The sequence below is a fragment of the Aphis gossypii genome, chromosome 1 (genome assembly GCF_020184175.1).
Source record: "Aphis gossypii isolate Hap1 chromosome 1, ASM2018417v2, whole genome shotgun sequence".
NCBI lineage: Eukaryota > Metazoa > Arthropoda > Insecta > Hemiptera > Aphididae > Aphis > Aphis gossypii.
This window is the reverse complement of record NC_065530.1, coordinates 35,478,850-35,494,207: the sequence shown is the minus strand read 5'-3', so window position 1 is coordinate 35,494,207 and position 15,358 is coordinate 35,478,850. Positions and strand designations below refer to the sequence as shown.

Genomic DNA, 15,358 nt, shown 5'->3' with positions numbered 1-15,358 from the left:
GGGAAGTGTAGTGTCGGGCAAATGTAGTGTCGGTCAATTGAATGTCGGGAAAGTGTACTGGTCCCAAAAATCTACGCATTATCGTTGACTGCGTTCAGCGTTGGCCGACGCAGTCGTGCTTGGCACGCAATCCTAACGACGGAATCGAGCTTGTCAAGTCTGGCCGAGAAAAGGGCTAGAAAAAATCGTGTGCGTGTACCTACGGCTAATTTCCGTCTGGTAAATGCACACCCTGCAGAGTTTCTACGCGTGGCAGCCACATTGGCTATACCTAAGCGGAATGTTCTGTCTCGAATAATAATAATAATAATAATAATATTTATAACCTCGTCATGGTGTATAGTATTTTATACGCGTCACTCATGCCATATTGGCAGAAGACCTACTGCTGACGCCGTAGTAGATCACGCCGGGACTACCCCCACCACACGTTCAGACGTACGAAATAGGGTCACAGATTCTTTCCGAGGCGCGCACACAGCAACCACCACCACCATCACCCCCACAACATCAGACAGGCACACACGCACACGCGTTTTGTGTTTTACAAGAGCATTTGGGTCCGTGAACTGCCGCAGCACCGTCCATTTTATATTTTACCGCTCGTCCGTGCACTCGTACACCGCTTACCAAACCATACCGACATTTTTTTTTTTTACTACCACTAGCCAGTTCAAATTAAACTGCCATCACTCACTGTACCATATTTTGGTTTTTACACACACCGGTTTAGTGTAACTGTCGGTAGAAGAAAATATAATATTTCTTGAACCGTAGTCCGTCCTGCAGTCGTTAGATTCATCTCTCGATATTGAATTATTATTATTATTATTATCACCTACACGTCGACGAACAATAAACGAGCATCATCATGAGGAGCGAAGTTCTCGAAGAAATGCCTGAAGCAATCATGGAATACTTCTGTGAACAAGTATTGAAACGCGATTGGCCAAACTGCATTCACGTGAGCATAATACGATATTTTTATTTTATTTTATTTTTTTATTAGAATTGTACATCCTGTAAAAACATTTTTACAATATGAGTACAAAATAATTTTTATATAAGGTTAATACATAGAATGAAATCGATTAGCTATACTTATATAAACATATATGCTAACCGTCCGTTGATGGCGTTTCAAGGAAAATGGTTGTATTTAGTAAACTATAGTAGTTTATAACACCATGTTAGGGTAAAGAGAGAGTTTGATGTAATGTTGAGTTTGTAATAAATATATTATAACTGAATATTACTATTATAGTGTATAATTTAAGATGGGTAAGTAAACGAATAAAAGCTATAATTTACAGAGTTAAAATGAAAATTGATTAAGTCGATAAATCTGTTAATTTAGTTTCGATTTCCGTGAAGTGATCGTACTCGAATTTTTTATATTAAAATATTGGTTCTTAAATCTTAGTACAACTTACTGTTTTACGAGTATTTCTGTTACAAGTTATACATTGTGGTGTCACGCGCAACGCGCACACATACACAGTATTACACGCACGCATATTTATTTATATTCTGTGCGGGATAATAATACAAGAATAAAAAAAATAAAAGGATGATCAATTTACGATAAATGTATTCTATATTTAATTATTTTGAGTTCGTAAAAAATTCACAAATATGTTACAACACATATTATAATATGTATATTATATTTTTGATTAAAATACTGATGACCAGCAGAAATAATATGTAATTAAGTAATTTTCAAGTATACAAATTGTAATAACTACAGGGTTCATTTAATTTGACAACGCGAGCTCATCATTCAGTAGTTATCTATAGTAGAGCTTAAAATAATGTACAATTATTATCTAGTCTATATGATTACAGTTTAACGTTTTTTATTGTTTAGATAATGTGCCAAATACACGTGGCACACGTGTACAATACTACAGTGTACACAGGCAGCTTCAAATAAACTTAATCGATTATTAAAAAACAAAAATATTCTTATTTTTATTTTGAATTAAAATTAAAATTAAAGTAGTACCTAGGTACTTCCCTTATTTTATCATCAGAAGAAATATATATATTAATAATTATTAGGTACCTACTCTATTGTTCTTATAAATGTTTACAAACTATCCTTTGACAAAATTCAATAATGAAAAAACCTACACAGATATAATATATTTATATCTTATTAGGTAATAGATAGCTGTCACTATAATAGGTATATATATATAAATTTAATAATTAAATTAATTTTTTTTTTAAATTAAATTTAATTAGATAATACTAATACATTAAATTATTGTAATAATAATATTAACAATAAATTAGTAAAGTAGTATTATATAAATATCATTATACTAGTATAATACTTAGGTATATTTCCTATTTTTAATATTTTTTAATCATCAAGTCGTAGGTACAATTTACAAAAGTAAACACAGTGTATAGTTTACGCCTAGATATCCACAGATATTTATAGATCAATTTGAACTACTTTATTTATAACCCGAAAAGTGTCATTAAAAAAAATATATATATATATAATAATGCTAGTTTTAATTAGATTGTTATAAAATACAGGTCCAATAAATTATACGTCATGCATACATACTCGTGTCTCGTACTTATAAACAAATCGTACGGCTATATTTAATTTGGGTAGTACTTCCTTGTTACAATTTAGCACAAATTATCAAAACACAAATAATAATACGTAATAAAATAAATTAATAATAATTTAATTAAGTAAATTAAAATAAACATTTTATTTCAGGAATATGTGCATAAATAGCTGTTCTGTACTTAAAACAAAATTAAGTGTTTTACATCCATTTTTATTAATTTGTTTCATACGAGTTTAATATCTTTATAACCTTAAGTTTGAATGCAATAATAATAATAATTACACCGGTAAAAATATTATGAAAGACATCTGGTCAAATTAAAAAATGGTTGAGATATCTTCAATATTTTAAACAATTTTATCTGTTTATTCTAGGAAGTTTTTATCTGTACGCTATTTTAGTGAAAAATAAAAAAAAACTATTTGTATATGCCAACTAAACATTTAAACATACAAGGTTGTAAAAAAATGTATAGTTTATTTTATGCCTGAAAAAAATAAACATAATTATAACAACACAAAAAAAAAAAAAAGCTAGGAAACTAAAAAATTATTTAAAATAGTACCTAGTACCTATATTTGCAAATAATACACTCTAATATAATATAATATATTAATGATTTAATTCTCTCGGTACCGATCCGTTATAAGTTACGGTTTAATGCACATAAATTTACTGTTTTAAATTAATTTACAATAAGAAAACCTATCTACTTCAAATCATAATACTAAAAATTATAACTTTTATTATTTTTAAAATTGTTTATTTTAAAAATAATAATGTTTTCAATTTTGGAATAATTATAAAAAAAGTTTGTGTGTTATAACATAATAAGTATACTATTATTTTAATTAATAAGTATCTGTACAAGTATTTAACTATCTTATTTATTAGTTTCGTGACTTTTACATTTTTCATTTTTATTTGGAACAATTACTTAGACATTAACCTTTTGGGAAATAAAATTTATTTGTTTATAAAATTAATAAAATTATTATTTCATTCTACGGAGTACAGGTACACGTGTAAAATAATTAAAAATTGTATTTGACTCTGTATCTCATAATTATTATATTTGTATACCTATATGTATAATTTTATCTCATTAATTATAATTTCTAAACAGACATACGTATTTTAGTGAAAAATATATATATAAATAAAATATTATGTATATAATATATTAGAAATAACATTTAACAAAACGTTATCTAAAGAAAATTGAGCATATTTATTAGAACCCTGTATTTAAAAATTAATATCTGTTATTTAAATTATTTTACGACCGTGCTAGGTACAAAGGCTACACATTTTTTTCATCCAGTTAAATTGTTTTTGCATTTTCTAATTTTTTTTTTTCAATATAATACATATAACTTTCCTATTAAACTACATATTTAGTATAGTTAGCTTAATTTAACAATGATATTTTATAATATAATATTCATAACCATAAGAAGGAAATAAACTTCTCATATTATTAAGCACCATAGTTCGGCACTTATTAATTTATACTTTTAACTTTTCAGGCATATTATTTCATTAAAAATGCGTTTCAATGGATGAGCAAAAATTCGGCATCGAGCTATAAATTATACTATATTTCTAACGACGTTGAGAACGGAACATTTATTGGGATTTTATCGCGACCTGTAAGTTGTAATAATAAATGCATTCATTGAATGTTAATAAAAAAAATTTCAATGTGATGACCATTTTATTTTCATACAGCAAAAATTAAAAAGTATTTATTGGTTACAAATGTTTGTTTTGTAAGCTGTAAAAGTTGCTATGATTTTTTAATGTGATCAGCACTGGAGGTTCGAATGTTTTAGATAATTACACGGCCAAACATCTAATTGTTGATGTTATTTTTAAGAATCTTTTTTTAATTCTAGGATTTTTTTCGTTCATGATGCTGGAAGATACATTATACGAATTGCAAAGTAATATTAATTTCAGGAAGAAGAATATCCGGACGTCGTAGTCACATACACTTGCCCGGGAAATGAAGAACAATTCCGAAGGATGCTGTATAGTACCGAGTACATCAATTGGCAGAAGAAACCGCTGTTCCAAGCTATACCGTTCAGGATGAAGGCCATCGTGGAAACAATGATTGAGGAAAAAGGATTGAAGAGTAAACTGTACTCAAATGCCGTGCTTAAATGGATGCCAGCCGATGTAGCTGCCAGATTAGATTATGAGTAAGACATTCTATTATAGATAAAACGTTTAAACTACACAATGATCTTTGACTTCAAGACTTATGGTTAATTATATTTTATATTATTACGAAACGCAAAGTTCAGTTTTTAACTTGCACGTGGGTATAAATATTATATTATACACAGTTGCATATTTAGAATCTATATGCAATAGTAATGCGTAGTACGATTATTTGGCTCGTGATTTTAATTTTTGCACACGGTTTTTAAATTTTTTTTAATGTTTTATGAACAAACGGATTATACGTGATAAATAATTAACCTAATAGAGTTAAAATAATGATTGAATTGTTCGCATAAAAATGTAAGTAATTTCATTGATGCCTCTGATATAGTGATTATGTAGTTACGAAAGGTATAAAGGTAGCTACTCATATAATTATCTACACAATAGTCAATATCGTTGATTTTCATTAACGTGAGATAAAATTTTATAACACTAACAAGTTAACGAAGCGATGAATATTACAACAGCATATTTTAATTTAACGTTAAAACTACACGAGATCTATCAGGCCATTTATTTTAATTCACCTCAACAATTTGATTTAAAATTGAAAAAAATTTCTGATCGATCTTGTGCTGAATTCAAAACGTTTTTTTAAATTATAATAATTATATGACTTAAATGTATCAATCATAGTAATCAACTTTAAATTGATTATAAGCTTTGTCACGTGTGTGAAAAACAGAGACAACAAATATTGGTAGGTACTCAATACTATAGAATAAAAACGTTTGTGTATAATTATTAATTCCACTGATCTATCCGAGTCCAATAATTTTGTTAATATTATTCAGATAATTTTCCATAATTAATACACATCTAAAAAATTATATTTTAAACATTGATACTATAAATTGACAACAATATAACCAATAAAATACACGTATAATAAATATATAAATAATTAATATTCTTAATATATCTAGCGTGCAAAAATGGCAATCAGATTTACCTTCTTCTGTATAACTATACCTATTTTAATAAAGTACGAAACAGTATTTATATGGGATAGCCATATATTAAAGAATAATAAAATGTAATGATATACGAATAGATGGAAAATTAGAAAACATTAAAAAATTAAGTAGGTACAATTTTTGAATATTTCTAAGAATTCCAACTAGAGTATTATCAACATGAACTAAGATTAAATAATAATCTGTGATGTAAATTCTAAGATCCTGATATTAATAGTATAAATACTCAAAATTTGATAAGCATAAAAACACTAAAACATGGGTTTAATTTTTGTTTTCATGATTAATTTTAAATGAAAAAAAAATCACGAGATGCTAGTAATCGATTAATACGAAGGTCCAATGTTAATTGAATTAAATGTTAAACTTATTTAAGATTGGGTTTACAATTGAAATAATGGAACGATGAGACGCATACAAAAATGTTTGTGTGTGTGTGTGTGTGTGAATGATATAATTAATGTGTCTAATATATATAAATATTTAATTTAATTTAAATTATCAAAATTACATAGGTCGATGATTAAAAGTCTATGATAGATATATCTGTAATATAAGACTAATGGCTATACAATATCATTATTTTTATTACGATTTTTTAACGAGATTCTATTCAATTGTGCTTAATTAGACACGTAATATTTACATAAAATACACATATGTGGTTAGAAAAATCTCAAAATATATTATAATATAAAAAGAAGGAAATTGTAGGAACTTCTCTAATGCATAATAGGTGTCGAGAATAACTAATAATTGAATAAGTAATTCACTATCATGAATTACGTGTTAAATTTGAATTCAATAATAAATCGTAGCATACAAAAAAAGATTTTCAACATTGACGATTGTTAGCTTACCTATATTACTTAGTATAGATACATTGATACATATACATTGATAGTCATTTATTTAATTATGAGTAATACGCTAATATGAAATGTTGATTAATTTTTTTTTCGAAAACATTTAATTTTAAACTATCATTTAGTGAATAAAATACAATAATAAACATTAAAAGCTTCAAATATGAAGAATTTTTTTTGCATTTTAACCAAAAAAAATTATATAATATATTTTTAAACTTATTGGTTCCAATATGTACTATTCAAGAAAGCCTTGTATTAAATTTTCAAGTTGTTTGTTACCTATATTATGTAACTTTTTTATATTTTCATACCTCTCAAAAAACACAAAGTAGATATTTTGAAAATTATACGATACAAACAGAAAATACAAATACAAATAATTACTAAAAATTGTTAGTAACTCAATTATGAATTATAATTTATAATAAAATAAGAAAATCAAATTTATGAAAATTCCAGTTTTGCCTAATTTTTTTTATAATTAGTTTTAACTTATGACCATCAACTAAATTCACTTTCTACCAGAAAAGATGCTGAAGTTGAATATTGAAAGATTTTTTTTGTACCATAAACACTGTCTCTAGATCAAAAATAGTTCTTATATTTAACGGAATATAAAATAAATAAAATATCATATTCAAAAGAAGAAACACAGTTTACATTGTAGTATATCATTAAAATAATTGATTGTAATTTATCAGTTCAAATTATTCATTTATCTATAAATTGTTTTTGATTGTAGAATACCGGATGATGTATTTATTGGCCAATTGAGCGTGGATCATATTGACTTTATTTACTCACTGTGGACTCATAGTGACGTTTACCCAAAATCTGATCTTTGGGACACAGTAAGACTTAATATTGGTTTGGGTGTATTCAGTCGACATAATGGTGAGCTATTGGCATGGGCCATGTGTGGAAGTTACGGAGGTTTAAGTACTTTGATAGTTCAGCCAGATTACAGAAGACGTGGATTTGGTAAACTAATTGTGTTGGCAGTAACCAAGGTAATGGGTGAGAATGGCGTCTCTCCTCATGCACTTATTAATGAAAAGAACAATGTATCGTTGGGCTTGTTCAAGAACGTTGGCTACATTAAACATTCAACGACATTACCATACGTAGTAGTTGAAGACCCGGATACTTCTGGGCCATAAATATCGGGATAATTATTTTGGCATTTACCTCAACGATTGGATTCAAAAATGTATAATATTATTCATTTTAATGAAACGCACGACTTCTGCAAAGTAAAGGGAGACCATATAGCGGAAACAATGACGACTTACACGGAAACTGCTAAAAAAAAACAAAAAAAAAAATAAAGAATTATGATGAAAATGGATTTTTTTTTTATTCATGATTTTATTTCTCATTATTATTAAAACTGTAAATGTTCAATGTACGGATATCTCTAATATATAAGTAATATAATTATTACAATCTAAAAATGTTAAATGCTATCCTTGGTGATTTGTGGAAAATATTTGAAAAAAAAATTTATTTATAATTATTATTTTTAAGACTTTATATAAAATAATATATTTAAAGTATAAATTTTTGTATTTAATTGGACTATATCATTGAAAATTTCTTCCGAATTACTCTTTTGATAACTGTATGAGGAATAAATAAAAAATAAACATAATTATATGATTGTTTTCATTATTTCTTTGTAGCACAATTACTTGTAACCTTACCTAGCTTAACCAAACTTTTCTTTTGGGTGCATACTAATGGTGATTATTTACAATTAGTTAGCCATCCCTTCAGCATTGCTATCTCTCAATTAATGTTTGTAGTTACATAAGAATAACACAAGGCACAATTAATATTTGTAACAAAAAACGTTATCAATGAAAATAATTTTTTGAAATTTAAATATCTTTGGTACTCTGAAAATTAAAAATACAAATTTTATTGTTTAATAATAAATTAGGTATAATTGTATTATTTGTAAAATCTACAATTTTAATTAAACGCACTTAAATTAATATTACATAATTTTTTTTTATTATTTTTATAGTATATATAATACTGGCAACAATTATTTTAAAAAGTCTCAGACTTTTACAGATGTTGAATAATTCTAATTGAAATATTACCAGTAATTACGCTATCCCGATCTGAATGGAATTGATGAACCCGAAGATTTACTCATTACTACAGGCTTCGCCATTTTCGCCTTCAGTCTTTTATCTGCTTCTTTTGCTTCTTCAATGTCCTCTTCTGTTATTTCAGGTAAATTTTCTTTGAAATTGTCTAATAAATTTCCTCTGGGATCATAATTAGCCACAACGTAGTACATGCCATTTCCAGGATTTCGTGAAACACCAACACCCAATTTAGTTGATTCTTTCCATAATAATTGTGTCATGTGGACTAAATTAAAAAATAATATCAGAGGTAAATATTATGTATTAAGTATTTCAAATATTTCATAAATGTAAACATTGTTTAATACATAAATCAAAGCATTTACATAATTTTCAAATCATATTACTTACATGTATCAACATTTTCTTCGTTACCGATGGTAAAAAGAGACATTTCATTATACCATGAATCGACCGCTGTTTTACCTAAATCTTTCAAATTTAGATTTCCGTACAGATTTTCTCCATAAACATTTTCCGGTCTATGATCAAACAATTGTTGTTTCGCCATATAATTAGCCCAGTTTTGAGCGCAATTGTTCAACTAAAAAAAGAAAAAACAATAATATGATAAACAAAATTTTTTTTGAAAAGATACATTTTTCTTTTAACTCTTAATAAAATACTGTTAACAACGCGATTTTGTAAAAATTCAGAAATTCTATAATTAGTTCAAGAAAAAATTAAAAGTTAATATAATGACATTTATTAATTATCATACAAATTTAGTTTTAAATATTGATATCAATAAATAATGTTACAATAATAATTGTGTATCGATAATGTATAATTATATGCCTAAAATGTTATTGTTAATTTTGTATTTAAATAGAAAATTTTCCATAAAGAATCACATACTAAAACTGTTATGTATAACTTATTTTTTTAATTGTATTGAGTATAATTTATTTATTTTGTGATTCACATTATAGACACCTGTGTATTTTTTTAAAATGTGTCCTCAATTATTCATTTATATAGTGTATATTATGGAATATTAATGTTGGTGGGTTTGTTTATGAACGAATATTAGAACCATAATATCTATATTTATGTTTTGATGTATACGTAATTTTTTTTCAAGTTAGTTATGAAGACTTTTAAGTGTCAATATCAGTGGTGAATTCCCCAGGCATGCTCAGCACTCGCCGCATGATTAAAAATAAAAACGTTATTAATCAAAATACAAAAATTATTTTTTAATCAATAATATATTACGTATTTTAAAAGAAATATAATGTGTTACATTAATTTATTTATTACTGTTATACCTACTTAGGTATCTGTGTGTATCTTTATTCTAACATTTAATGACAGAGCATACGATAGATGTGTACGCAAGCAATACGACCCTTATTATTGTTGTAAAAAAACCAATTACTCCGAAACCCCCTCTACTAGCTGCCGCGTATTAATCACCCGGGGCATGCTCATTCTGTTGTGCTTCTTCAACGTAATTTATAAAATTTACATGTACTAGTAAATGGCAGTTTATTTTTATTTTAGTTAAAAGAGTTAGTCAAGTCTCAATTACAATTATTAAAGTATAATTTAAGTAAGTGCTATTGTATATAATATGTATTAAAGTAAAATCTTATTTATAAATTAATACAAACTTGTGTATTATTTATTAGTTATAAATTAAATAGAACATTAATACATTATGATAAATGAGCATACCTATACATCAGAGTCAGTATTCGGCACTGGACAATATTGTACATACTCTTTAATTGATAAATAATTGAAATATCGTAATAACCCGACTTAAAATATTAAATTTCAATGAACAAAAATAAAAAATCAATTGCATTAACAAATTATATTAACTATTTTCATTAATGTGTGTATGGTAGGTTAGCTATTTTAATGTAGAAATAAAAAAAAAATAGTTAATTACACCAGGTGTGGGTGAAATGGTATTCTAATATTTAATATACAGTTAGCTGGTGGTATACAAGTGTGGCTTCTCACTATATCTAAAGCTATTGCATATTATTACATTTTTGGATCACAATGATAATATATGATTAGATATCCAATTGAAAACTAAACTCACAAAAATTATGTATTTAAATAGCCTAAACATGACGCCGTTTTGTATAAATTATTTTATTTAAATAATAACATAATATTAGTAATATATTATTTGCTCCTTGTATAAAATATATGTTTAACTAGAATGACGTGTTAAAGAGTTTTTTTTTTTTAATAAAAAGAATCAATTTCTATTTGGATGGAATTAGTTGATAAAACTATAGCACTTGATTATATTTGATAACGATGGTAGATATAGTATTACCTCGTTATTTCCAATACTTTTTTAATTTATAAAGCTATGCTGTTTTTAATTCATAACTCTGTAATGAATGCATTTAAGTTGATTTATTATTGTTAAATTACCTGATCATCCAAAGTAAATGGCTCAAGATCAAATTTATTTCTATAAAAATTAGATTTTTGAAGGACATCATTTCGAATTTCATTAGCTTCGTCTTTGCTTACACCAATAGGTTCTGAGTACGGATAATTTGGTTTTATTTTTTCTGAATCCATATCCGGTATTCCATTACTTGAACCAAAAGAAGGAGAGATTGGCAAGTATCCCGTTGAACCCAACCTCATATTTTTTGGGCTTTCTGTTTCTTGAGTATCGCTATCTTCATTGAAACTATGCCCAAACCTATTGAACGAGCTTAGTCTAAACATCGGTTGCTTTGTATTTCTCATACTTTTCTGTAATTTTATAAATGTATAAATTTTGGATATTATTATAATAGTTAATTCTATATAATTATATACATTATATCATATGTTATATATAGTACATAATACATAATTTATTCACCCTTAAGTTATTCCTTAAAAGACATGGTGGTGTCAAAGTCATTCTTCTATTCATACGACGTGGAAATTTATTATCATGAACTGATCTATGTAACCTGCCATATCTTAAACCATTGGTTGAACTAAATGATTCTAAAAAGTGTTAAAAATTTAGAAAAAATACATATAGTAAAAATTTTTAAGCTGTAAGTTACTCCTTCTATGACGTGGTGACGGTGATTGTGCTGCTGATTCTAGTGTTGTTGTATTTTCTTCTGCATCATTTACCGTTGTTGATGACGATAATGAATCATTATACGGATTAATATTATTAGTAGATCTATTATCTTGAACTGATTTGCGATTTCTGTCATATCCTAAAGCATCAGTTGAACTAAATGATTCTAAAAGGTGTTAAAAATTTAGAAAAAATACGTATAATAACAATATTTAAGCTGTAAGTTACTCTTTAAAGGACGTGGTGGTGGCGTAGTCATTCTTCTATTCATACGACGTGGAAATTTATTATCATGAACTGATCTACGAAACCTGCCATATCTTAAACCATCGGTTGAACTAAATGATTCTAAAAAGTGTTAAAAATTTAGAAAAAATACATATAATAAAAATTTTTAAGCTGTAAGTTACTCCTTCTATGACGTGGTGACGGTGATTGTGCTGCTGATTCTAGTGTTGTTGTATTTTCTTCTGAATCATTTACCGTTGTTGATGACGATAATGAATCATTATACGGATTAATATTGTTAGTAAATCTATTATCTTGAACTGATCTATGAAATCTGCCATATCTTACACCATCGGTTGAACTAAATGACTCTAAAAAGTATTAAAAATTTAGAAAAAATACATATAATAAACATTTTTAAGTTGTAAGTTACTCCTTCTATGGCGTGGTGGTGGTGGTTGTGTTGCTGATTCTAGTGTTGCTGTACTTTCTTCTGCATCATTTATCGTTGTTGATGACGATAGTGAATCATTATATGGATGACTTCCATACCTAAACATTACAATTAAATGATTTAATACAGGAATAAACATGCATGTATTTTTATCAAATATTCATTAAATACTTACGCTTCATATACTAAGCACGAAAATATTAAAAGTAAATTGCAATAAATTGGTTTAATCATTTTATAAATGTTAAAGTGTTTGTTAGTAAGTACAAAATGTTATCACTATACGAACAATTCTAATAACCAATAACCTAAAATTTTTACGTATATTGACTTAAATGTATAAATCCTAAACAATTTAAAAATTTTTTACCTCAAGTATTGTATGCAATTATTGTAATTGACAATAAAACAATACTGTTAAGTATTTTTCATTTAACTAAACAGCAAATAGTTTTGTTTTTTTGTTTTTAGTTTTGTAGTAAATGATGCCACATGTCAACATATGAACAGTAAAAATAACTATACAAGTATGTTTATTATAATTGGCATAGCTTCATTGTATTAACTTTTTACTTTATATTATAATTATTAACATTAATTATAAAATAATTGTCCAATATACGAAATAAACATATAATATTTAATAAAAATTGAGTAACATGTAAACAATTAAGTATTATGGATTAGATATACTAAAATAAAATCTTTTTTGTGTTTATATTTGAATTTGAATTTTATATATTTGTACAATGTTCCTTCCTCTTGATAGCATGTTGTCTCGTTGAATTATTTTTTTGAATCATTCTAATAAATAATCTTTTTTCTATTATTATTAAACAAAAGTGTATTTCTTCTTCTTTTCTGTCATTTACAACTCTAACAGAGTATTTGCCTCCATCACTATATCGCTCTACCTCTCTCGGTCTTGAACGAATTCCCTTCATTCCTTTACTCTTAGAGCTTCAAGATTCTCCTCTACCACGTCCGATACGATTGTAAAAAGCATAATAATTTACAATCTGTAATATTTATATTCAATTCAATAAATAAATTTGATGGATAAGATACAATATACACAACATGAAATGGCCTGAGAAGATTGAGCAACCAGTGTGGAAACGTCTGACTTGGGGAAAATAAAATGATATAACTTTATTGAAAGTACATTTTTTTTTTAATTTAACTTAATAAACACACAATTTGAACTTTTCTATATAGATATCTATGTAGAAAAGTTAGTATTTATTGTAATTAATAATAAAAAATATAATACCTACATGAAGATGACGTAATTCATATGCAAATAAGATAACCACGCTCTTAAATAAGTTTGTATTTTATTAAAATCAAGTGCTTTAAGATTATATTTATTAGAGTTTTGCAAAATACTCATTTTTATGAAACTGGTTTATAATATTAGTAAAATATTTTTAATTATTAATTTTAAATTGTATAAGAAATATCTTTTAGATCTATTATCAATCAAACATACAGTTTTTAATAATGTATAATATAATATTAAGTGTTAACAAAAGGATTACACTTTAGTAGTATTGAGGATAAACTTACATTTTTTTCATTATTGCTTTTGAATAGTAACGATAACACCAATAACATTACTTGTCACATAATGTGTGACTGTTGAGTATAATATAAGAAATATAAAATTATATTACTATCGAAATCTGAAAATCCAACTGTTCTTCGTTTGAGTATCGCACCATTCTTGCCAATCTATGCTACCACAATCATCTATGTACTTTTTTATTTATTTTATTTTATTTTACTTATTATTTTACTTTTTTTTTTTATTTATATATAAAAATGTATAATTTTTTTTTATATAGTTAAGGACTCCATATAATAAATTTATATTGTTTCAGCTTGTTTAGCTAGTGTAAACGATATTTGTTATTTATTAATTTTAATATTTTTAGTTAAGTTATGTATATTTTGACTAAAAGCGACGCCACATGAAAGAAAAAAAATCTATCTAATACCTATAGTTACTATTTGCTACTGATTACTATTTATTTAAATTTGTGATAGTAACTAGAACTATAGTACTGATGGATCAACTTTCATTATTTATGCCTTTACTTTATATGATTATCATTTATTTACTAGTGAAGTTTTTACTACCCAGTATAGTTGCTATTAATTATTACTTGAAGGTTAAAAATTATTTATTGGGTAAAAATACTTAAGAATCTAATACAAAGGTACTCATAATTTATTAAATTCTAAAATTAAAAAATATTGGAAATCTATAGCCACAAAATATTTGCATAAACGTTTAAAGTTGGTACATCAACAAAATATATACAATTAAATAAAAACCGTGTATTAAATGTTCAAGTTGTTTGTTACCTATATGTAATTTTGTATATTTTCATAACTCTAAGAAAATTGAAAAACTCGAGAGTAGATATTTTGAAAATTATATGATGCACAGGAAATAAATATACAGATAATTACAAAAAATTGTAAGTAACTCGATTATGAATTATAATTTACAAAAAAAAAAAAAAAGAATATAGAATTTATGAAAATTCCAGTTATGCCTAATTTTTTATAATTAGTTAGAAAACTAATAAATAGTTTTAAATTATGATCTTCAACTAAATTCACTTTCTACCAGAAAAGATGCTGAAGTTGAATATTGAAAGATTTTTTTTGTACCATAAACACTGTCTCTAGATCAAAAATAGTACTTATATTTAACGGAATATAAAATAAATAAAATATCATATTCAAAAAAAGAAACACAGTTTA

General features: G+C 25.9%; 2 protein-coding genes across 7 annotated transcripts; one reads left to right on the top strand and one right to left on the bottom strand.

Moving 5' to 3' along the window:
- Positions 1-482: 482 nt before the first annotated feature.
- LOC114124823 (uncharacterized) lies at positions 483-8,349 on the top strand. The gene is made up of 4 exons (XM_027988246.2): positions 483-964; positions 4,127-4,249; positions 4,560-4,804; positions 7,421-8,349. Exons 1-4 carry the CDS (start codon positions 872-874, stop codon positions 7,836-7,838), a joined length of 879 nt encoding a protein of 292 aa, XP_027844047.1. The 5' UTR covers positions 483-871; the 3' UTR covers positions 7,839-8,349.
- Positions 8,350-8,583: 234 nt separating this feature from the next.
- Positions 8,584-12,920, bottom strand: LOC114124821 (uncharacterized). Of its 6 annotated transcripts, XM_027988243.2 has the most exons (9): positions 12,759-12,920; positions 12,563-12,681; positions 12,312-12,500; positions 12,130-12,249; positions 11,879-12,067; positions 11,686-11,816; positions 11,241-11,573; positions 9,189-9,381; positions 8,584-9,063 (listed from the first exon to the last, which is right to left on the bottom strand). In XM_027988243.2, the coding sequence occupies exons 1-9, from the start codon at positions 12,815-12,817 to the stop codon at positions 8,798-8,800; spliced, it is 1,599 nt and encodes a 532-aa protein (XP_027844044.2). In that variant the 5' UTR covers positions 12,818-12,920; the 3' UTR covers positions 8,584-8,797. The 6 variants fall into 6 exon arrangements, with proteins under 6 accessions (XP_027844044.2, XP_050052999.1, XP_050053001.1 ...); XM_050197042.1 differs by lacking the exon at positions 11,879-12,067; XM_050197044.1 differs by lacking the exon at positions 11,879-12,067 and having other exon boundaries at positions 11,686-11,779; positions 12,213-12,249.
- Between the last annotated feature and the right edge of the window lie 2,438 nt (positions 12,921-15,358).

Coding starts and splice junctions, on each gene's coding strand:
- LOC114124823 (XM_027988246.2), top strand. CDS start 872: ATGAGGAGCGAAGTTCTCGAAGAAATGCCTGAAGCAATCATGGAATAC. Junction 965..4,126: donor ATTGGCCAAACTGCATTCAC/GTGAGCATAATA, acceptor TTAACTTTTCAG/GCATATTATTTCATTAAAAA. Junction 4,250..4,559: donor TTGGGATTTTATCGCGACCT/GTAAGTTGTAAT, acceptor TATTAATTTCAG/GAAGAAGAATATCCGGACGT.
- LOC114124821 (XM_027988243.2), bottom strand. CDS start 12,817: ATGATTAAACCAATTTATTGCAATTTACTTTTAATATTTTCGTGCTTA. Junction 12,250..12,311: donor GTCACCACGTCATAGAAGGA/GTAACTTACAGC, acceptor AACACTTTTTAG/AATCATTTAGTTCAACCGAT. Junction 9,064..9,188: donor CGAAGAAAATGTTGATACAT/GTAAGTAATATG, acceptor TTTTTAATTTAG/TCCACATGACACAATTATTA.